We start from the raw sequence: 23,932 nt of genomic DNA on the forward strand, positions 1-23,932 counted from the left end.
CTCGATGATCAATATTGCATGTGAAATGCCTAAAGGGGAATTGCTATAAAAATGGCAGCTGATTACAGGTCAGTGGATAAAACAACACTCTTCTCAGGAGGGCTTCTGTGCATAGGTTGCAGGATAGAATAGGGCTGAATGGTATTTGATTTCTTTGTGTTTATCCAAGTCACTGGCCCAGGCAGGAAGGTAATATATGAAAAGGGACATTTTTGAAATAGTTGTTTTTGAATTATGCCCATGAAATATACACTCTGCTGTGGGGGACATGTGGGAAAGCTATTCTCTGACCGCATGACTAATTTTTAAAGCCTTGCATAGAGAGAATTCCCCCCAAGAACACAGCTGGGTTATTCCTTCGTGGACTGAATGTGTCAATTATGAATTGAACTAAAATGAAATTTTACTCCATTATGGCAAAGAGAACCAAGGAGTGGACGCTGCAGCTAGGGTATTACATAGTAGTTCATACACCAAGTACTATTGTTTTATTAACTTTAAGAACATGTTTTACATAAAAACAGGCAACATCAAAAAAGCTCAGTTGAGATAAATAAACATAATATATCACAGATGATTTCATTCCACATTAACCTACATTTATTAGCTTAAACTGAGAGATTAGGGGAAAAATCGGATCTCATTCCAGCTTTAATCGTGGATACAAATCGTTCAAAAGTTATTTCATTAAGATTCTGAAAATCAAAGATTAACCTATGCCATCTGATCCATGCAGCAATTGATAAATTCAGTATTTTCAAAGGAAACATTGAATTTTTTTCTTGCACCAAATTGAAACCTTTCAGAAACTTGTTTAAACACATCAAGTACCTAGCCCACCTTTTTAGTATGCATGAGCAAAATACTATTTAATTTCACACCCAACTAATCCTTTAATAATTTTCTTTCAGCCAGAATGAAAAAGGCTATTATTAATTTCCTAATAAAATTAAAAAAAATAGTTATCAAGGCTATGACTCTAACCTTGGACCAGTTTCAATTTCTTTTTATTTTTTCTGAGCATACATCAAAGATTAATGTCAATGGCAAGTGAGAAATTGTCCCTAGAGAACTATTCAAGGTCTTTTTCTTACCACATTTGATTGGACTGGAATGAATTGACATTATAGCATCTTTATCATCACTTTTAAAATCCTACTTTCTCTTAATACCGACAGTGAAGGCTTTTAGAACTATTATTTACTTTAAATCAATAAAGTATATCACAGACAAAAATATACAATTTTACAGTAAAGCAACATTAAGGGTCTCTTTTCAGTTGACCAAAAAAGAATGCTGAAGAAATTTACAGGTATGGTTTAATTATAGCGATCGCACTTCCTTTAGGGCAAGATACTGCAAACCTCATGATCAAAACACCTGCCAGTTAGAAGCTTGATCACTGAAAAATGATCACGGCAGCCTCAGTGTTGAAGCCTATCAACAACAACAACAAAACCGAAAAAATCCACCCTAACCAGAGGCATTCTAAGCCTCTACGTTGAATTTCCTGTTTCCCACCAGTTTACGACCCTTAATGTTACTGGATGGATGGTTGCATATTTGAGATGATTAAAAAATAAAAGACAGGCTTAAAAGCACCTCCTCCTCGAGTATGTAATTACATACAAATTAAAGATTCCTTCTGACAGTCCTAGGAACCCCATTTGTTACTGTTTTATGTATAAGCACCATTGAGCCAATTTTAAAGCACATTTGCAGTAATCAGATGTTTAGTATCTTCAAGTTGTGTTGATTTATTTGCCTTTGAACAACCAAAAAAAGTATAAAGTGTGTTGATTTATGCTCTTACCATATCTGAATTGACAAAATGTTAATTCTGGAAGTGCTTTTAATCACTATTTTCCCCAACAGACAAGAATGGCTTCCTGAAACCTAATGATTGAATAAAGAAATCTGCATCTTCAGAAGAAGCCTATATCTGACCCTCTATCACAACATGCAAAGTAAGGGTAGGTCTGAGAGTATTTTGCCCAAACTCCTAAGGGAAATGGCAGATAACATCCAGGAAAGGTTAACTTTTGAACTGACAACTTCAAGTTTCCTAAAGATCTTTGGGGAAAAAAAATCATAATCATAATCATGTAGCAGTTTAAAAAATAGCAATTTACAAATTATAGAAAAGATATGTTATCTACAATAAATGCCAGGTGACTCATTAGTGTTTTTTTAAACACACATCCAAATGAATCACTACGTTGAAACCACCATCTTGCATCTTGGTGCTTTCCACAATTCTGCAATTACAGTGAAGGGGACATGCCAAATTTGTTGTTGTTGCTGCCCTTTTCTAGGGAGAATTAGGCAGAAAAGGAAGTGAACAGGCCCTATATAGCAAACTTCAGCCTGGGGCACCTTTTTATGGTCAAATTAAAAACCTTTGAAAACAGAAGTTTATCTTGGAAATGCTGACAGATCCTTACCCTGAGAAGGGCTAGCAGGCAACACAATAATATTAGGAAAGCTGTCCCTCAAGCACAATCGTACTTCAGCGTGGGGTACAGAGTCGTCTAATGGGCACCGTTGGCCAGCAAACAACTGTGATTTAATGTGTGTGAGCCTTGGTCGTACGGTAGCTCCATGACCCTCTAAGCTAAACCAATTTTTCTTTTTTCTTTTCTTTTTCCAACTGAAATATGCCTCAAAGGGTAAAGGATTGCAATTTTAGCCTTCATTCATGGATATATTGCTTTCTTTCAATAATATCTGACGGGCCTGTTAACCACCACCCATGGGGGTACTGAGTATTGCAGGAAGGTCTCACTGAATACAAAACACTGAGTGTTTTCAGCAGTTTATTTGTATTTTTTCTCTGCTTATTTTAATATGCACCACGTGTTAGTTAGATGAGGGCTACAGTAAAAACATTTTCAATGACTGAAATCTTACTTTTCCTTCTAATGATGTGGAGCAAATCACATATTCATTGATTATGACGAATAAAATGATTTCTGCTACAATGTCTTCATCAATAGGAACAGTTCTCATCTACCAAGATGATTTACACGATGCAAGTCATGGAGTTCTTCTTTAGTTAGTCTACTACCCAACTAAAAAGATGTATCTAAAAATTCCCTTGAAAATACCATCTGGTTGGTCATGTATCGATAAAGGAAAGACAGTCCCCATCACCAGGCCACCACCATAAGAGCTATAGTAAATACTTAGAAAAAAAAAATATATGGAAACACTGTGGCAATGATTAAATCGATAATTACAGAGATACACTGCCATAATGATACATATTTATTCTATGATAAAGTGAAATAAAAAATAAGATCAATTTGGTTATAGAAATTCCTTAAAGAACACCACCACTTAATTATTTCAAACTTGAACTATCCCAAGAATGTCGTGAAAAAAATTTGAAAGCACTGGCTAAAAGCAAAGCAGTCTGGATACACCAATGTAATCAGCATGCCTTGTGCTTGTCTGTTAACCCTCTGAGTACATCTCTGACATTCAGAATCTCAATAGCTTAATGCTGAAGATTGCATTCCATCTGATTACTCAATATTTCTACTTGACAGGTCACATTCCACTGTTTATTCAGCATAGATCACTCAAATTCTACAGTGATGCGCTAGGATCCCCATGCTGAATGGGCCCCGCATTCCTCCAAGCTACTCCTCTGCAGTGTGGAAACACTCCACAGCTCTACAGGATCCACAGTCCCCCTAGACTTGGACAGAAAAAGGCCTGATCCATGCACTGTAAGTTCTGTACATAGAGGCTATAGCAATATATGTAATGCCCACCGGAAAAACAGTAATTTGGACAAAGAAATGAAAGTGACAAACTTCTGCAGGTAGGTCTCTGTCCATAGGATTCTTCATATTCACGCATTTAAAGTTGAGGCCAAGCTATATCGCTACTCCTTAATCTTAGAATAGTGCTTTGCTTTATAGTTCTAGAGAAAGCAGTGACTTCTGACCAGTTCAAGGTATTTTACTAATATGGAATCTACCTACACATCAACACCCTTCCTGGTGTTCTGTGCTCTCCCCTCCACCCCCCCAAAAAACCCAACTGCCTTGTGCTACTTTCTGATGCTGTGTGCTATCATTTCAGAACTCTCTAAAAGGGGAGAAAACTCTCAATAAATGATCTACTGTTTATATGACAGGACAACATGGACCAAAGAGATAAACCAAAATGTGGAAAAGCAAAAAAAACTGGGGAAACTCTGTTGCAAAAGTCACGGCGTGTTGTGATTTTTAAAATGTATGTTAACACAGACTATAGTTTATAAGTTGAAGAGTTAAAAACAGCAATTGAAGACCAACATGTGTTTGAAAATAAAGAACCGACTATACGAATTTCAAGACTTTCAGATACTGAAGTATATTCAGAACAGAGATAGTAAGTGCTGTTTAGCCATCCAGTTGCAAATCTCATGAGACATCACTCACTGGTTGTCTCCTGGGTCATAGAGCTGAGCAAACCTTAGCAGGACATTTGAGTTGGACCCTGGCCTCCAAGATGCCATGGCCAGCCTCTTCTCTATGCATTGCAGTGACACACTGGAGGCTGTGGGCCCCCGTTCTGAAATGGAACACGTTCTAGAAGAAACTCACTGGGGATATAGGGCTAGGCAGAAAGGTTTGGTAACAGGAGTGAAAACGCAGGTCTTAGACAGAACTTGGCCCAAAGGGAAAAAAACAACACATCTCTCTAGACAGCTAAAGACAGTGGTATAAAAAGGTCATCTCAGGGAACAGAGGTTTTATTCTCAGGGGTATCTTCCAGGTCTTCCATCCAGTTCTTCCTGGGAGACTGTAAATAGGTAAACCTAAAGGTGCCCATGGAATTCTCTTACCAATAGTTTATTTTATTAAAACCCATTCTTAGAACATTCTGGAGTGTGCCTCCCCTTGTACTTTCTCCTTGGCCACCTTGCAAAGCACTTGGCTCTAGGCTCCTGTGCCCCAGCACTCCTCTGTATGGATCTTATACCCTACGTGAATTTCATGCTGAAGACTGCAGTGCTCGAAAAGCAGGTGAGAAAAAGAATGGGGCCTTGTTTCCTCTTTCGGTTTGAAATCCCAGCCCTATTGAGCACCTGGCAATTTATTGCTCTTTTCCACCAGTTGTTTTTGCTTTCCTGTAGACGTCTCATACTGAGCAGGCAGTCCCTCACTCACCACGCACAGGACAAGGCATGGTGACTCCCGAGGGTCTGTGCTGGCACTAGCAGCAGCTGATTTGGAAGCAGCATTTCTGGGGTATCACCAGCCTATCTTCATGTGGAGGTGATATGGTGATGGTTGGCCGGGGTGGGGGGGTGGGTCGCCATCTATGTCCTGGGTCAGGCTGTCGGCCAGACCCAACGGCCTCCACTCGGGCTGCAGGACTCACAGCAACTGAAAGTCATACCTCTCAATGAAAAAAGTCCCTTTCATAATGGGATTGTGAAGAAGAGAGGTCTTATGTGTAAGTTATAAGCCTGCTATATTCTAAACCCACAAAAAAAAAATGACAAGCAAGATATCGTTCTAGATGTCCTTCTTGTCTGGACATCTCAGCATCTAGTAACATCCCTTGATCTGCAGCAAAATCAAGAAATGTGTGTGTATACATCCAAAGGCCTGAAAAACTCTCCAGGGGTTCTCCACAAAATCCTATGCACTCAGAGGGTTAACATGTGCTATATTACATACTGCAGATCCTAGTTTGACTGATGAACACATTCATTGTTTCTATGTTTAAAAAAGTTGCAAATTAGCCTTAACCCTTTGAGGACCCTATTAGCAGCAAGTTGCCGTCTTCGCAAACAACATGTGGTCATCTCACTCAGCAAAGAGAAATCGCTACAAAGATACCAGAAAACACACTTTCTGTTTTGCCATTCAAGCATTGAGTGCTAGATAGATCAGATGAAACTGTTTTACATTAATTTGGAAAAGAATCTCAGAGTCTCAAAGGGTTAAGCCAGGACTTTGAGTAAAAGGGTCTTATTAAAAGGGCGAATTCGGGGAGCGAACAGTCTCAGATGAGCTTGGGGAGTAGTCTTCCGATTCCGAGTTGAGTTCAGGTGGAGCTGGCTGGGCCTTGTACCGGCTTCTCACATCCTGGTTGCGTCTTCGTCGGAAAACCTGCCTCTCCTTATCAAGAGCGGTGGTCTAGCAGGGGCATAAAATGAGAAAGAGGACAATTAGGCTGAAGGAAGTGGTGAAAGAAACACTTTCTGGAACTTTCTGAGGTCTGAAAAATAGGCTGGCCAGCTTAACTGTCCATTATGGCTCACTTTTGTTGACAACAGTCACCACAGTTGGGGAGCTTTCTGCTCCCTCCCAATGCAGCTCTTAAGAGCACCTGGTCATGACATCAGAAGGCACAGGCAGGATGGATGATGTCGTGGGTTCAACCTCTCCCCAGCCTTCCCCAAGCTCCACATCTATTCCTTCTGGTAGCTCCCAGGCGAGCTAGAGAGCCCCTGGTAAATGGGAGCCCCAGGCGTGTGTGTCTGACATGTGAGGACGCCAGGCGTGCCTCATTCATCAACATTCAGCTCCAGGTGGCTGTATAATAAAGATGAAAGGTGATGAGGTTGTCAGACATGGAAACAGAGCCACAAGCTCATCCCGTTATTTTAGCACCTCCTCATTTGCAATTATCTTATTATCTGTTGATGAGGGAGTATGGCTCAGTCTCTGGGAAGGACTGGTTTAACTTGACTGAAACCAACGCCTGTAATTCCAACTGCTTCGAATGCAATTAAGCCAAATGGAAACCTTCCCCTGGATTTAACTTTGCAAAGTTCATTTTCACCAGGGTACACGGTAATTTATGGAATGGAGACCCAACTTTGTAGGTATTTCAACTGTGGGTCTCTATGCCTCATTTTCCTGATGAAACCTCAGATGATCTCCAGGATGTGCTACCCAGCTGTAGCTCTGGAAGTTATTATGACATCAGAATTGGGAACGGCATGACTTCATTACAGATTTAATGGGTGTGGGGAGGAATGGGGTCATTACAGAGAAACCTTACACAGAGAGCAGAAGAGTAGGTACAAAGCCTGAAGAAAAATATAGAAGACATATAAAAGTTGAAGGCGTCCTTGTTTGAAAGTCTCTCTTTAAAAGGATGTAGCCTGGAGGTTATTCTGCTTTTAAGAGATTACTTTTCCTCTGTAGGGATATATACCACCATTTTCCCTCTTGAAAATTTACTGTTAGCTTCTTCAAAGAACAGAGATAAATTTATAGCCAGCCTGGTTCTGAGAACAAAGTGAAAACTAAGCCCCTCATACAACTGCAGTATAGCATTAGAGCAATCTTAGATCTGAAATAGGCCAATCAAAGTTCCAAAATGAAGTAATAAAGAGAAAAAGAGTGCCAATGTGTAGAACCAGTACAGTAAATGGCTTTGTAAGGCTGAACTGCTCTGCTTTAAAAACTCTCCGCATACTGAAGAACAATGTTACAAATCAATGAGGGAGATAAACCTTAATAATTCACTTCTCCTTTCACTAGACAGTTAATACAAAGATTCAATAACTGGTTTGTTGACAGGTCTACCTTTGACTCTTCCACTTGCAGAATTTTAGAGGACACATATACAAATAGAATTCTTGGTCTTCTACCCTCGGATTTTGTGATATTTTCAGCGTTATAAACCCAAATTCCTAACTTTATTTAAAACACTGTAGAGTTACGACACATGGTATTTTGCTTTCAAAGCAAACTGAAAATGTTCTGTTTGTGTAAAGTTGAATGTTTGTAAAAAAACAGGCGTCTATTTAGTCTGACTTACATAAAAAACCATTCTGTATTTAATCCAAGAGTAATATAAACTCTCCTCTTGGTCATAAAAAATATTTCTATTTCTACCTTCTTGAGAAAGAAAAAGTCATTGGCATTGGACTAAATATTGAACCATGGACTGAGGCTTTCTAGGGTGGGGAAGAAAAGCACACTGGGATTGTAGTCAGGAATTCTGACTGCTCTGTCCATCACTGGCTGTGTGAACTATTTACTAAGCTCCTAGTTAAATAAGGAATAGTAATAACCCCTTCCTGCTGTCCTAGAGTTGCTCTAGGTAAAAAAGGATGTGCAAATGCTTTTTAAATGGCTGAAATGCTCAGAAATGGAAGGTGTTTGTTTGTTTGTTTTTTTCCCTTTATCATTGGATGTAAGATACAGTTTTAAAATTAAGGAGCTGCAGGTCAGAGGAAAACATGCAAAACAAAGCTCGCATCAGAACTTAAAGCACTTTCCCTTCTTTCTTCCTCCCCTTGGCGCCTTCTCCATATTTACTGTCTCCCCATAATCTACTCAATTACTGCAAGTCATGCTCTTGGCTGCAGCCACTGAAATGGGCCCTGTCTCTATAAATACTGCAAGCTGGTTTATGCAGGGGCTGGTGGCACTCAATGTTGAGCCCAGGCTTGGATGGTTCCATTCCCCTTATTTTCACTTTCATTTCAACAGATCCTTAAAAGGGCAACCACATTCTCTCCCTTACTTACTTCTCTCTGGACAACACTTGCCCTTGCCCTTTGACCGGTCAGTTCTCACCACTCCTGCCACTTTCTCTAGTTAGCAACTTCTAAATATTTGCCCCCTTTGTGGATGAACCCTGGTGCTCAAATGCTCCAGTGCTTTCAGTTGTGCCACTAACCAGTAACTTCAGTTATTTTTGGAAATAGATCATGTCATGATCACACGTCATGGAATAAGGGTGTGATGGTTGTTTCTGTAGGATTTATAGGCAGAGAGAATTTTTAAGGCATTCTTTGACCAAGGCTTTGCCTTTACAAGCAGGGAAACTGAGGCCCAGGCATGTGCAGAGACTGGCCTGAATGGCAGGGAGACTGAGGCCCAGGCATGTGCCGAGACTTGCTTGAATTGCACTGCTAAGTAGGAAGGGAACTCAGTTCTCCTCCTGCAGAAGGCCCAAGCAATTTCTTCCCATTTATTCTGAAGTCTATTGAAATAGAATAAAATGGAGTCACCATATACCAGTAGCTCACTCTGTTGTTCCCAACCAGAGTGAGCTGGAGAGAAGACACTGACCACAGGCAACACCAAATGCCCAAAGACCAGGGCTTTCCCAGGCTGATGGCCAGAGAACCCCTCTCTTTCAGAGACAGCAAGCCAGGCTCCACTGCCAGTACAATCCCATTCTGAGTCTGTAAACTCCAGGAGAGGCCTATCTGATAACAGAGAGGCAGTTTCCTACCTACCCAGATTCTCAAAGGCCACACAACTAATGATTGGGTCTCCAACTGACTTGCTCTCAAAGATGTTCCAGAGGGTGTCACTGTCTATAGACCTCTCTTCCCTGGGTTCCTGCTCACTTGGCTTCCAGCTCCATACTATGGTTCATTTTAAGAATGTCTTCCTTCTCTGTGTTCCATGAAGCCTAGTCTTGCTATCACTGTGCACCCTGCCTACACCACAACTGCCTCCAATTCATTGTCTTCTCTGCCACCCTGTAGACTCTTTGAAGGGCAAGATCAAGTCTTGGGCATCCTCTCTGTATTCTCCATAGTTCACAAGCACACAACAGATACTCTGCAAACATTGCAGCTTTTGAAATATGGGAAAGTACAACAGAGGTCACGTTATCTCCCTCTTGAGCACCCAACCCCCAATCCATCCTGCACACAGCTGACAGGTCAATTATCCACAGGTCCAATTTATTTACCATTCCTTATAAGGCCAACTCCTTGTCCTAACATTCACAACATGCTTAAGGGGAAAAACTTCCAGTGTCTAGTTCCTGTAATTACTCAAAATGACCTGTAGACTTATTCTCCATTAGCAGACACTTGATTTTCTTACACAGCATCCATTCACTCTGTTTACAGTTAACCATACCTCAGTTTTCCTTTGGACATGCCCCACTCCTGTACTATGTGGTTCCTGTCAGGATGACCATATTCTCATCTTTGAGAGTGGGGCAAGGATGGGCTTATGACCCAGAAGCAAGTGTGAGCTTACTGCATTCCTCAATATCCATGATGGGTTCAGGATGGGCATCCAACCCAATTAACAGGACACAAGGAGATTTTCACAAGGACTTCATATTTATAATGAATCCCGATTTTGGAAGAATGGTAGGTTTGGAGTTACTTCCCATATCCTGGTACCATATGCAGCTCCAGACTAAGGCCAACATAGGGAGGCAGAGTAGAGGGATGGAAGGAAACCAGGCCATGACTGAGTGCTGAATCGATCCGTCACTGAAGGCAGACCCAACCCTGGAACCTTTCAGATTAGATGACATAATAAATTTCCTTTTTGCTTAAGCCAGTTTGGTTTGGGTGTTTGTTGCCTACAATCAAAAAAGTCCTAACTGATATGTCTGAGTACACTTCATTCTTGCCCTACATCTTGGCTCAAGGTGCTCACTTATCTGAAATACTTTTTTTTTTAAGATTTTATTTTTATTTATTCATAGAGACAGAGCGAGAGAGAAAGGGGCAAAGACCCAGGCAGAGGGAGAAGCAGGCATCATACAGAGAGCCTGACGTGGGACTCGATTCAGGGTCCCCAGGATCATGCCCTGGGCTGCAGGCGGCGCTAAATTGCTGCGCCACGGGGGCTGCCCTGAAATACTTTCTTCCTGTCCACTCAAACTTATCTACGTTCCAAGGTTTGATCAAATTTCACCTCCTGCATCACACTTTCTCTTTCTAAATTCCTCAGGCAAGTATTGTCTTAACCAAACTTTTGGCACTTTTTGCACATTTGCTTCCTAATTATCTGTCTATACATATGTCCCAAATACCATGAGAGCTCCTCAATGGTAGAAACTGAAACTTCTTTGCATTTTCCAGAATGCCTAGCAGACTATGTCACACATATTAGAGACATATTAAATATTTCTTAATTAATATAGAATTAAACCATTTCAGATGATTGTGTACTTTCTGAATAACCCAAACCAATTGAATAATACAAAAGAGTAAGAACTTAAAGGTATCACAAGTCAATATTTAAGGATATGTGACCAAATGGTTACATCACATTAATAGTCCTTAAACTCATATACTTATCTATTCAACAACCATTTATTGTGAAATTCTCAGCACAGGAAGCACTCTCATATCATATTTTTTTAGAATTTTAATTGTGGCTATAAAATGAACTTGCCTCTAAAGTATGTACATTTTCAATTTTACACTTGAATTCTGTATTCCCCACTTGTAATTCAGGACAGAAGAATTCAGCAAGGAAAGAGAACAATGTGCTATTCCATAATTTTAAAAAGGCATTGCTGTAAAACTATATGTAATTCAACTGATAATTTATTTCCCCCCATCAAAAAGCATCCCAAACATCATTTTTCCTCTACAGTGCTGCATTACAAATTTAAATTCTGTACCCTTTCAACCATTTCTGAAAGTCTGCATTCCTCTTTATCAATTACCCAAATTCCCAGTATCAAGAAAATAGGGTCTCTTCTTCCTAATGCCTATCTTCATAAGGGAAAGTCATCCTCAAGTATAGCCTTTATGTTCCATTAAAATTTAAGACTTATCCTTAGATAAGGTAATAAATCCTAACAGATTTATTATTTTATTAGTTCTTTTGCACATGGTTTGTAGGTTTGTTAGAACCAATATGAATGAACTTGCAATCAAATTCCCAAGTGTTTCCTCGGTAAGTTATCACTTCGTTAAGAACTTGTAAGAGAATCTGAAGCCTGCATTATCACATTTTGGTGCTAATTACCACAGGTTAGAGGTGAGCAAGAAATCTCTTGAGATTCTGGAGTTGACCAGCAGTAACCAAAGATGAAGCTCTAATCTAGTTACTTAAAATATGTACCCAGTAATGACAGCTCTCCTGTGTACTTAGTTACAGTTAAATAATAGTGTACTGGGGGAGGGATCCTGGTATACAGTACAAATAATTGACCAAAGAAAATGATAAGGAGAAACTAATATAAGCCTGTCTCACACAGAAGAAACTCTGTATGTCCCTATCTCAGACTGTAAGCCCTTGGGAATCACAGTGTCCATAGGAGCTGCTGGATCAAGTGTAAAAACTGAGGATTGTTAAAATAATGCCAGTTACCTGGCAACTCAGCTGGGTGCACGCACAGTAGTTGGAAATCTTAGAGAAATTAATTACCATCAGGTTTCGGAGCTTGCTGTAATACCAGGCATGCATGAATGAAAGACAATGCTTGCCTGGGACGACTTTCCCTTATGAAGATAGGCATTAGGAAGAAGAGACCCTATTTTCTTGATACTGGGAATTTGGGTAATTGATAAAGAGGAATGCAGACTTTCAGAAATGGTTGAAAGGGTGCAGAATTTAAATTTGTAATGCAGCACTGTAGAGGAAAAATGATGTTTGGGATGCTTTTTGATGGGGGGAGATAAATTATCAGTAGTTTTACAGCAATGCCTTTTTAAAATTATGGAATAGCACATTGTTCTCTTTCCTTGCTGAATTCTTGTGTCCTACTGAGGAAACACAGTCCAACAATAGAGACATCTAATGAATTCCATCAGTGGCCTCTTCTATTACAATGAAATGATACTATCCTCCAAAGAGCACTCAGATATTTTAAGTCTTTATTTCTGACCTTACATCTGGAAATCAGCATAAATATGGAGGACATACCCAACTGGCCTATCTATGCGATGTTGAAGGGAAAATACAAGATGAGGAAGGAAAGTAAGGAATGCATCAAGAATGAACTAGAACTTCAGCTTTGTTTCTCCTAGTGTGCAGCACCCACATGTCTGCAATATTTGTCTTGCTTGGTGGCTTCCGCTCAACCCCCTTGGAAGCAGCAGTAGGGGTTAACCAGGAGAACTAGTTTTTTGTCCTAGCTCAGCTGATTATGTATCCTTGGATATGTTTCTTCAGCACGCTGAGCCCCAGTTTCATGGTCCATAGACTGAAGGGGAGGTACAGTGCGTGATCCCTAGGGAAACTTGCACCTAAGATACACTATGAATATGCTTAATATCACCATTAATCTACTCTAATGGGGTTATGTTTATCTCCTAGCCAACAATAGGCCTTGCAGTCTATGGATCAAAAATAATTCTGTTCTGCAGTATACGTGCAGGACTTGCAAGAGATGCACCTCATTTAAGTTGTGAGGCAATGTTTTCTGTCATGGCAGTAATTATTGGATTTAAGTAACTGCATTTTTCAGAGGCAAACGTTGACTGCTTTTCCGTTTTTGCTTTTCTTAATTTATTGCTAGCCATCACAAGTAGTCTTCATTTCATTAATAAAAGAACATTATTGTGCATTTTGCTTTTTAGCCCATCCATTATTCATACCACCAAGGAGACTGAACTGAGGATGCAGCTGTTGGGCATTAATCTCAGGAACCCTTTCCCTTGCTTGCCCTCACTCTGTAGGGACTGAGTTACGATTTGCTTGCCACTCTGGAAATATTTTGTCTGCTAGTAAAATTAAACTGGCAAATCGATTGAGATATCCATCCTCCTCATTTTATTTGGCTTACTGTCATACTTATTACGAATTGTTTTGTTTTGCTTTAATATCCTTTTGGGGTCGTGCCAGGAACTGCACCACATATCTGGATCTATGACATGGTATTTCCCTGAAGTTAAGATTGTTAAAATGGCAAAAAGAATGTCTCATGGAATGAAACCTAGTAGCCTTCTAAGCTACTTTCTAGGTGTGACTCTCCTAAATGCTTTCCTTACCTCCCGGGGGCAGAGCTGCTCCCATGCTTTTCCATCACTTCTACATACACAGGCTCTTCCTGCTGCTCCATTCCTAATGGAATCCCAAATTGTCTTTGCTGTCTACAATGGGTTTCTGATGGCCTCCCACCAGAGGGTTAAAATCATAGCCACTTGCTGAGCTTAGGCTTCTAGAGGACAAAATTCATGTGCTTCCTCTGCTCTACAGACCCTAGTTTCCTTACAATAGAAGCTAAACTGAGCTACCGTCTTGTTTTTCCTTCATCATACTAGTAACCTAAAGCACAACCACAGCCATAATTAATCTTATGAAAATCTACGAAAATTTAGAATTTACTAAGCAGGTTAAGTTAGGGGTAATTCCTTTTTTTTTTTTTTTTTTTTACAAAAAATAACTTTTTAGCTTTAGAGACTTACTCTTGGATTGCTATAAATGGAATGCTATTCTAGAGCATCTCATGTGTAATTTGATTGTCCAAACTTTAATTTACTCCAAATCCTTCAAAAACACTTTTATCCTCAAAATTAAGGTTCCTCTATATTAAGGGTTCCCTGATTATTCAGTTTAATAATTTATGCATTAATTTAACAAATATTTATTGAAGGCCTACTATGTGCCAGGCATTCCAGTAGATGGTAGAGATACAGATTTTAACAAGATGGTACCTTTTATTTTGGAAACATTTCTCCTGAGAATAGGAGTCGAAAAACTTTTCCTTGGAAGGCCAAATAGTTAATGTTTTAGCCTTTGCAGGCCACAGGATTCTTTGACCCAACTACTCAACTCTGCCACTGTCTGGCAAAAACAACAATAGGCAATTTATACATGAATGTGTTCCAAGAAAACTTTCTTTACAGAAATAGACAATGGGCTAGACTTGACCCTTTGACTGTGGTTTGCCAATCTCTGCCCTACAGGGTAGCATTCAAAACTTACACTTCACTAGGATATTTGGTAATATACTACCTTAAGTAAACTTTAATGCCACAAATGCTCATAAATAATACAACATATAAACTACTCAGGGGTTTATTCCCATCAGAGCATCAAAAAAGATGCTCTGATGGGGATGAACTCCTGTTTATGTTCAAGTTCAATAACAAATGCTTTGATCTGCAGTGAGATCAGTTTTCTCAGGAAAATCTGTCTGCTGTGTGGAGTGGATGATTTTCTCTTGGAAGTGAAGGAGAGCCTGTGAGTCAAGCAGTCTTTTCTGAGTTCTTTCTCTGGGCTGGGGTCTGTGAAGGCACTTTGGCATAGGCAGTTCATTTAATCCTCACCACATATTTGGGAGGTTGGTAATACTCTCCTAGTGTTTATAGATGGGGAAATTGAAAATCAGAGAAAAACATGTAACTTGCCTAAGGTCACATTGCAGGAAGTACAACAGGCTGGATCCCAAACCAGGGCTTCCCGACAGCAAAATCACAAACTTCCCACATGCTATGGTGCCAATCTTTAACCAAGTTCATTTCATCTCAATTTTCAAGACTTTTTGCTTTCTACAAGTGTCATGTGGCTGACATGAATTTGAGAATTGTCTGACTTCAGCAGATCGACTTATGCTCTTTCTTAATAGAGTAACAGTGTGCCAATAGTTATGATTAAGTTCCTCACGACAATTCTTTCCTACATGCTTGCACCAAATAAAATCTATATCATATCAGTGAACATCACTGAGAGCATCTGGAGTTAAAGTATGGCAGGAATAAATACGGAGAAGAGTGCAGATTTTTTTTAAAATCAAAAAGAGGAAAAGAGATTCTGAAGCAAGGTCAAAAATAAATGTAATATCACTAAATTTTTTAAACAATATTGAATCACTGAGGGTGGGGGAGAAGTATAAAATCTCACTTCCATTTATACCCCATCAGTAAGTCTTGGAATGCCATGGCAACTTCTCACTTCAATAACAAGTATGTTGTATTTTTAAAAGATAGATATGGTTGGCATCCTCTCTTAAGGGGTGTCTGAAAATAAGGAGGAACAAAATCCCCAACAGTAAGCAACCTGTCTGACTTGGTGAAATAACCCAGATGCTTCATTCTTTCCGTACTTCTCTTAATACCATCTGTGGAACTACCGTGCCGGGTATTGCCCATCTTTTGAGTCTCTGGGCTTCACTTTTTAACATCATGGTTGCAAAACCAAACTTCCTACTTCCCTGACCTTTTTCTCTGTAATCACCGTTTGGGTGGTTTTGAAGTTAAATCTACACCTTTCCTATGTGTTCAACTCTTGTTACAGAGGGAGTCTCAGGGCTGGCGTGGACAAGGGTGGTTAATACCTTGCTGGAACAGAGGCATCTGCTCGTCCTTCTGGCAGTGCTCTGACACTCATCAGGGAGAGCTTTCTCAATGGCAGAGCAAGGCCAAGGCAACTTGCAGTGAAACAACCTGCAATGCATGGAACTTGCTGTAGACATTTGGCTGCTGGCTGGGGCTGGCCTGGGAGCCCTTCTGACACCATGCTGGGGTTCCTCTCTGGCTTTCATGGGAACTCTCCTTTCAAACCCGCACCAAGCCAGAAGCATTTAACTGACCCCATTCCTTTTATCATAGCCGAGCATGACAACATTTAATAGCCTTGCAAAGATTGCGCACGACTGCCACCGCTCTGCCTCATTACTCACTGTTTCAGGATGGTGCTTGAATCCAATATGCACATTTTAATCCCATCATGCCTGGGAACTCAACCACTCTTTTGTCCTGGCTCATCTCCGCATTTTATCTTATTTAGCATTTTTAGCTTCTGTCTTGTGATATTTGTTTTATTTAATTGGGTTACTCCATTCTGCCTGTTGCCTCATTCTGTGTACAGAAGATGCAGGATTCTTCTCCGTGTGCCATAGCACCTGCCACAGGGAAAGCTTCACTTGGGAGAGGCACAGGATATGTGTGACCACATCCCCTTTGGATAAGGATGCATCTTCAGCGGGGGGAGAATGTAATGGGATGTAAGTGCGTTCCAGTGGCTCACAGTAAAGCCAGGAGGGAGTGGAATGGCCCAGGCAGCTCACTCCTGGGGGAGTGTCCCCTCTGGACTCAAAGTGACAGGAGCCAGGTCTCCTGGAATAATAAGCCAAGCAGGAGGCTACTCCCCTAGCTACAGCCTGAGAGGAACTCTCTGTTAAGAGGCAAGAGAATGAAGGAGAAAGAGGGAAATGGGCCCCCACCATTTCTCCACCAACACCATAAAGCTTATTAAAGAGGGACATGACAATTCTGGGCACCCAGAAGAGATGCTTTTTCCAGCCTATGGCTGAAGTGAGCTGCTTTACAAAAAGCAACCACGACTCTCAAGTGTTCTGCTCAGAGTAGTGAAAACAGCCATGAGCACTTGTAAACACAACAATTGGGATCGGGGATATTTGCCTGTAATGATTGTTTATGTTGGAAGTTGGCTGCCACCACAGTTAGACAAATGCTCCCACTTCCGTGGAGATAAAAGGCAAGCATTTGCAATCAGGGAGGAGAGTGTGTTCGTTCTGAGGCTAAATGGCATTATAAAACTTCCTAATTAAGCATATATGCCGATGAGTTTTTAGCATCCGTTCTCCAATTTAACTTTACGTACTGGGTGTGCTGTTTACTACAACATTAACTATAAACATTGTTGTTACTGCCCCCAGCTGGAAAACAGAGCAGTTTATGTGTGGAAGAAAAAAGAGATTATCTCCCATCTGCTCCTGCCCATTATTCAGGAACTTGTCATTTTGTCTGCTGATGGGAACCATCACTAGGATTTTAGTCAAATGGCCTTTTTATACTTGGCTACGTTTATTAATTATTGTGTTTACTTGGCATTTTGCTCCCATCCTTAATCCCACAAATTTAGCAATGTAATTGTCTGCAGCTCTCTTTTTGAAATCAGATTTAATTTATGTGCAATTTTTGTTAAACGAATATGCACAACTGTAATTAGACATATTTGATGCATATTTTTAGTTGTGTATCAATTTTACTCGTATATATTTGACTACTATGCCTGAGGTTAGGAGGCATACAATAACAACAACAAAAAAAAGGGCGGAGCATGGTGTGATTCGATTTATATAAAGTACAAAACCAGGCAAAGCTAATTAACGTTGATAGAGTCCAGGTCAGGGTTTACCCTTGGGCCTATGTGACCCTCCTGGAAGGGCCCTGAGGTGGGGAGGGGATCTCTGGAGGTGCTAGAAATGTTCTGTGCCCGATCTGATCTGTGGGCTCCTTACAGGGGCGTGTTCCATTCGTGAGAATTCATTGAGACGTGCATTCGTGATAGCTGCACCCTTCTGAATGCAGATTATCTTTCAGTGCAAAGTAAAAGACGGATGGACCATTTCTTACATTAAAAAGCCAAAAAGAAGAGTCTGCATAAAGGCAAATCGCGATTGATCCCTCCTCCAAAATGGTTAAAAATAAAGCAAAGGTCTTGTTATGCTTATAAAGTTAATTTACTTAAGTAAATAAAAAGGTTCTGTTGCACCACCTGCATGCTTATCAGTCTAGAAGATACAAACAGGCTTCTGTGTAAAACTGATTGTAAAACATTTCACTTAAGTTTAGAAGTTTTCTGGCTTTAAATAGACTTGGAAATTATCATGATTTTAATATACTGAATAATTTGTCAAAGTGTGCCCTTTACTGCTTCCTTAAGTCCTTTGTTTTGAGTATAGAAATAAAAAATTAGGAATAATTAATTGGGGGTTAAAATTATGTATTACATATATGTATATGTATACATATATATATATACACACACACACACACACACATATATATATATATATATATACTTCTCTTTTTGTAAAATTTAGTAGGCCAATCCATGAAAAAAAATCAGGTAGCCACCACATAACTGCAGTGAGGCTTCATCATTTGGGGGAAACAAATATCAAAACCAATGAAATTTTTCTGTGCAAACACGAAGATGTGGAGCTTTACCAGGAGATCATTTCAGAAACATTAACGTGGAGGAGAAAAGTTCCCTGGGACTTCTCAGAGTAAATTTTTCAAATCATCAAAAACCATCCTGCCTGTGGATAACTTTAAGAGACACAAACAATGCCCCTTGAAGAAAATGCCAGGGCAGTTGACTAGAATAGAAAAATGATTGGATAGAATTCTTAACCCAGTTAAAAAAAAATCGATACCTCCCATACACAGTCCCTTTTGCTTCTGCAGATAAGCCAGCTAAGTAATCTGACAGTTACAAAATACTGTAAAATAAATTCATGCAATAGCTAGTACATAAAGGGATTTCCAGGGGGGAGGGAGGTAACAATAAAACGAAAACAAAACAAAACAAAAAGGTGGAGAATTTGAAAACACAAGCTTACCAACACACACAATGCATTCTATAGCTCATTGTACTTGGAGGAGCTTCTATTGCTAACGTGTAAATGCATTGTTTCATCCATCTAGTAAGGTCAAGGTTGGGCTTGATGACTTTAAAATGACAGTATATACTTCTATAGAACGTACGTGAAGGCACTATTGTTCTTCCATTTGTTAAGGGACAGAAGAGCACCAGAAATCATTGTTTTAATTAGCAACATCAGGAAAAGGCTTTGGCATTAATGCTAAATATACTGTCCTTTTAACTGTAAGGAAAATTGATACTGAGCATGTGCAATGGAAAGAAAGCTGGCAAATGTCAGTGTGAATAATGGGTGAAAAAAAGGAATGAGGGGGTGTGGCATCTCAATCAAGATTAAAATGAAACTGATAAAGCAGCATATGGACTGGATAACAAATCAAAAGCATGTTTATCCACTGAAGGAACTGGTTAATGGAGACTGCCAGCACGTTGCCATGGAAACACTGACTGTTGAGCTGCACCATCTCATACCTTATCCAATACATTCCTGGTTGTTGGTAGTAGTCCAAAGACCCTGATCTCTTGATGGTAAACCCGTGGTCCAGCTGAGCAGAGAGAAATGGGGGCAACTCAGTGGATCGACATTGTGCTAGAGAATTACGACTCCAGACCAAGCTGTTCTTCATTGACTATATATTGAGATATAGTTACGATGCCTCTTCTGTAGGGTGACTAGCTAATATCCTAAATCTGCACATTGAAAATAAAAAGGCAAGAAAAGACACTAATCCCTCATGAATATCTCGGAGGCCAATTTGTTAGAATAGATCTAATTTGTCAGACAAGGTTTTGAATGCACATTTAATAATGTCCTCTCAATTTCAAAAGATATAAACACCTCTTCATATGCCATAGAATGGAAAATGCTTTACAATTAAATAAAGTACTGAAATCAGTTTTAGCCACCTAAGAGAAAGCAGATTGGACTCCCTCCTCCCCATCCTATCCCATCAGGCTTAAATTTGAGGGCTTCATAAATATGAAATAAAAGATGAAAAGAACCCTCACAAGTCACAGCAGTTTGGATTTCTTTCTTTAAGAGTTAATCTTCAAAAGCAGAGCTACTCTTAAAGGTGAATCTTAATTACATTTCTGAACTAAAAAGATATAAAACAGTTTTCTCCCTGAAAATATAGAAAATAAAAGGAAAGAGTTTTCACTGTATATTAAAAATACATATGTACAGTTAACTGCTTATGATTAACAAAAGGTACAATAAATAGAAGACAGGGTAAGTTCTCAAAGTTGTTCATCCTGGAATAAGATGTTAGCCTTTGGCTACCTAGGAATGAAAGATTCAGTCCCCAAATTGGAAAACAGTAATCATGCTATATGCCCACTCCCTCCATTCCGCCCATGAAAGGATGCAACTTGCACGCTTTTCTTTAGAGAGACGCTCATGAGTGCTTTCAAGTGTGGTACTGGTGCCCTGCTGACAGTTCCTACTTCTGAATTCACAAAGGCATTGCAAATACATGCCGGCGAACCAGGCATTCAAACTAAAAACTGTTTGGAGGATTTGGTGTTCTGATTACAAACTAGGCTATCCTAGTGTTCAAGGAACAGCAATGTGAGATTTTAATCCTAAAGGGAAAAAAAAAGTGCATTTCGTTTCATTTAGGGGGAAAAAAAAATCCAAGTATCCTTGCTGTTAGGGAGTTGTATGAAGTCCCACGCTTCTGTTTCAGTCCTTGGAGTTGGCTACTTAGTAACTAGTCCTCTGTTGCCATCTACAGGCAAAGTGTCCCATAACAGGACACACGGGGATGTATGTGCTAGTGCTACTGGCTTTCAGGTACAACTCAGCTTCCCAGAATCACAGTTATTTGCACACTGATTAGTATGGATTTGTTCAATTAGACTAAAGTGCTCTATTTGCATGAGCAAAATGCAAAAGAAGAACTTTAAAGCATTAGGAAAATTATCAGTTAAAATAATAAACAGAATTAAATGAGGAAAAATAAATTGGAACTGACATCTTAGTCATCGGTTCTTCATCAAGCTGAGCAAATCTAATAACGCCTCCCTCCCTCCCTCAGCTCCCAAGAAGTCCACCGTTAAAATGTCATCTCTAATTCCATTTTATGTCTATAAATTGCATTTTAATAACCTTTTGTTTCCCTTTCTCTGTTCTGTTTTGCCTGTGTGTGTGTGTGTGTGTGTGTGTGCGCGCGCGCACGCACGCACACGCGCGTTTATCCCCCAACTACTGCAAAAGGTAGTAAAGGGACAATGGAGTCTTTCTGAGAGGCAGTGTTGCAGTTACAAGGACAGCAGTGGGCTCCCACCTAATCATGTTGCCTGACCTCAGTGTCAGAACACCCTTTCTCCTTTTAGAAGGGCTGGATGATCCTGGTGAGCCTCCTACTGGTAATTACTCTCCTGGCCAACTGGAGGACCTCTTGCAACCTTAATACAAAGTTATCATTTGTCCTTTCTTTGGTCTTAATGATGTAGGGCGTGGAAAGCAGAGAAGGAAAAAATGACAACAGAAACAAAGAACACTGAGCTTCAGAACCGTGAGCGCAGGCTAAGAGACGCTCATGTCACATATTACTTCTGTGACGAGATCCTGCTTGTTATGACAGTATGCTCTATTTCCTCTGTCACTCTAGGAAAGAAGTGCCATGAATTCCTTTCTAAGCATTGCTGATCTCCAGTGGGTAGTTAGGTTTCTAACTAAGGAAGGAGAAGTGCCAGCTATAGGCTAATGATTTAATTGTTGATTTCCTGAAAAATACAAGCTGATTAACACAACAGTCTTAATAGTAGAATTTTTCATTTTAAAGGGTATATATAATTTCCAACCAATCAGTTGGAAATATAGAGGCAGTTTAAAATACAGTGCATTATTTTACAGCCTCTGGGGAGAGCATGCATGCCCATGGGAAAAAATTGTTTGAATGAAATTTATGCTGCAGTCAGTTTTTTCTACATCAATACAAGCCATTACAAAATTATATTAATTATAAAGGAATTTTTCATGAAGGTGAATTAATAATTATATTGCATTATTAAATTGTCAAATGGTGTTTACAGAATGTACCATCTATAAAGGAAATTCTTTCTACCTACTGCTTATATTCTCTCTCACAGCAGAATATCATTCTTTTGCAGGAAAACCTTCATTTGACTTGGAATACAGTTGGCTCTGGAACAATGAGAGGGTTAGGAATGCTGACCTCCAGCACAGTCGAAAATCCATGTATAACTTTGACTCCTGCCAAATTGAACTACTGAGAGCCTACTGCTAGCTGGAGGAAGCCTTATTGATAACATAAACAATCGATTAACACATATTTTGGATAAGTATTACATACTGTATAAATAAAGCACACTGGAGAAAAGAACATGTCATTAAGAAAATCATAAGAGAAAATACACTCCAGTCTTGTATGTATTTATTTTAAAAAAATCCACATCTAAGTGGACCCGTGCAGTTCAAGCTGGTGTTGCTCAAGGGTCAACTGTCATGTAATCATTTAATCATTTAATGCCAGGGCTCCCTCCTCTTGTGATAGTCCCCTGAGACTTAGTCTCTGGCCTTTAAAAATGAGAAAACTGGTGTGGAGTATAAATTGACTTATCCAACGCTATTCTGAAAGTTAGTCATGAAGGCAGCCAAACTGGCTAACTTTTAATCTCCAGCCCCGTCCTGCCACTGGTGACCTCTCCCAGGTTCTAATGGAGGGTGTGCATATTTATGAGAGAAAAGCATTCTGGAGAGGGTGCATAAATGCGTAATCATGGCAGGCCAGATTCTCCTGATACAACCCTTGAAATTTATAGTTGCGCTCTCTTTAATGCTTGAAATACTGGCGATACTAATGTGAATTGTGCTTTAGAGTGGACAGACACTTTTCCAGATATTTTTCCAAATAGTTAATTATTTTGAGTCTGGGTTAATTTGATATTTTTCTTTATCTTTGTAGTGAATAAAGAAGACTCAATAAGCACACAACTAATGTGTAACTCAGCCATACACAGTCCATTTCACAATTTATAAGTATATTGCTAGTTTGTACAGTTTCCATGGAAACATGTTAGTGATGAACCGAGAAACCAACATGGAATTGTATTCAGGATAGTCCAATCATGATATTCAGTGGGGAAAAATCGGTAGACCTTGATCTTCAAATACTAGTTGGGGTTTTCTGAGATCTACTTAGATAAAGTTTTAATAAACTCAGATGGATTAGGTTTTGAAACTTATCCCAGTTCGATTAAAGTAGGATTTCTTCTCAAATCTGTGTTGTCTATCCATTGGAAAAAATTGTCCTGAAGTTCTTGCCCTTAATCATTATAAGACTCCCAGAATACTGTGAACAAACCATTATTGAGCAACCAAGGCAAACTTAACCAAAGACCAATTAAAATAAAAGACCAAGAATAACGAAAATAAAAACAAAATGACAAAGGTGGAAAAGCACCCTTTCTAGCAGCTGTAAGCCCTCAGCAGAAGCAGGAAAGCAGTCTTTTTCATGGAAAAGCGTGCTGGCAGTCCATTCCAAAAGAAAATTGTGGAACTGAACGTTTTGGAATAGACATATCTTGAATGAATGATGAAAACAGAGTAGAGAAGGTCAGGTTTAGCTGAGAATCACCATAAGATTGTTAATTCCAAAAAATTACTGGCTGAATATTAGCTGATAACAAAGAACACTGACATCTATAAAGACATGGACAATGTACTTCTACACTGCATTTCCTTAGAACAAACTAAAGAGAGAGGGCAAAAAGAACAACTGGCAGTTTAAAACCCTCAGCAGCACTGAGTAGCATCTGAAAGAGTCTACATTCTATTCAACACCGTGAGTGGGCTCATGAGCCAGTTATTCACTCATAACTCATGTTGAAAGGGTTCAGTCAAAAAACATGAAATGCAAACAGTA

The 23,932-nt window shown here is 39.6% G+C and overlaps 1 protein-coding gene across 9 annotated transcripts in view; it reads right to left on the bottom strand.

Moving 5' to 3' along the window:
* Positions 1–465: 465 nt before the first annotated feature.
* Positions 466–23,932, bottom strand: part of DCLK1 (doublecortin like kinase 1) — a 344,423-nt gene continuing 320,956 nt past the window's right edge. For 4 of the 9 annotated variants that reach the window (XM_072720009.1, XM_072720008.1, XM_072720010.1 and 1 more), the window contains one exon: positions 2,800–6,143. In XM_072720009.1, coding sequence (XP_072576110.1) covers positions 5,979–6,143 — 165 coding nt within the window. In that variant the 3' untranslated portion in view covers positions 2,800–5,978. Of the gene's footprint in view, positions 6,144–19,511; positions 19,586–23,932 lie in introns of all 9 variants that reach the window. The other 5 variants (XM_072720014.1, XM_072720013.1, XM_025996791.2 and 2 more) reach the window with 2 other exon arrangements.

The sequence above is a fragment of the Vulpes vulpes genome, chromosome 9, assembly GCF_048418805.1.
Source record: "Vulpes vulpes isolate BD-2025 chromosome 9, VulVul3, whole genome shotgun sequence".
NCBI lineage: Eukaryota > Metazoa > Chordata > Mammalia > Carnivora > Canidae > Vulpes > Vulpes vulpes.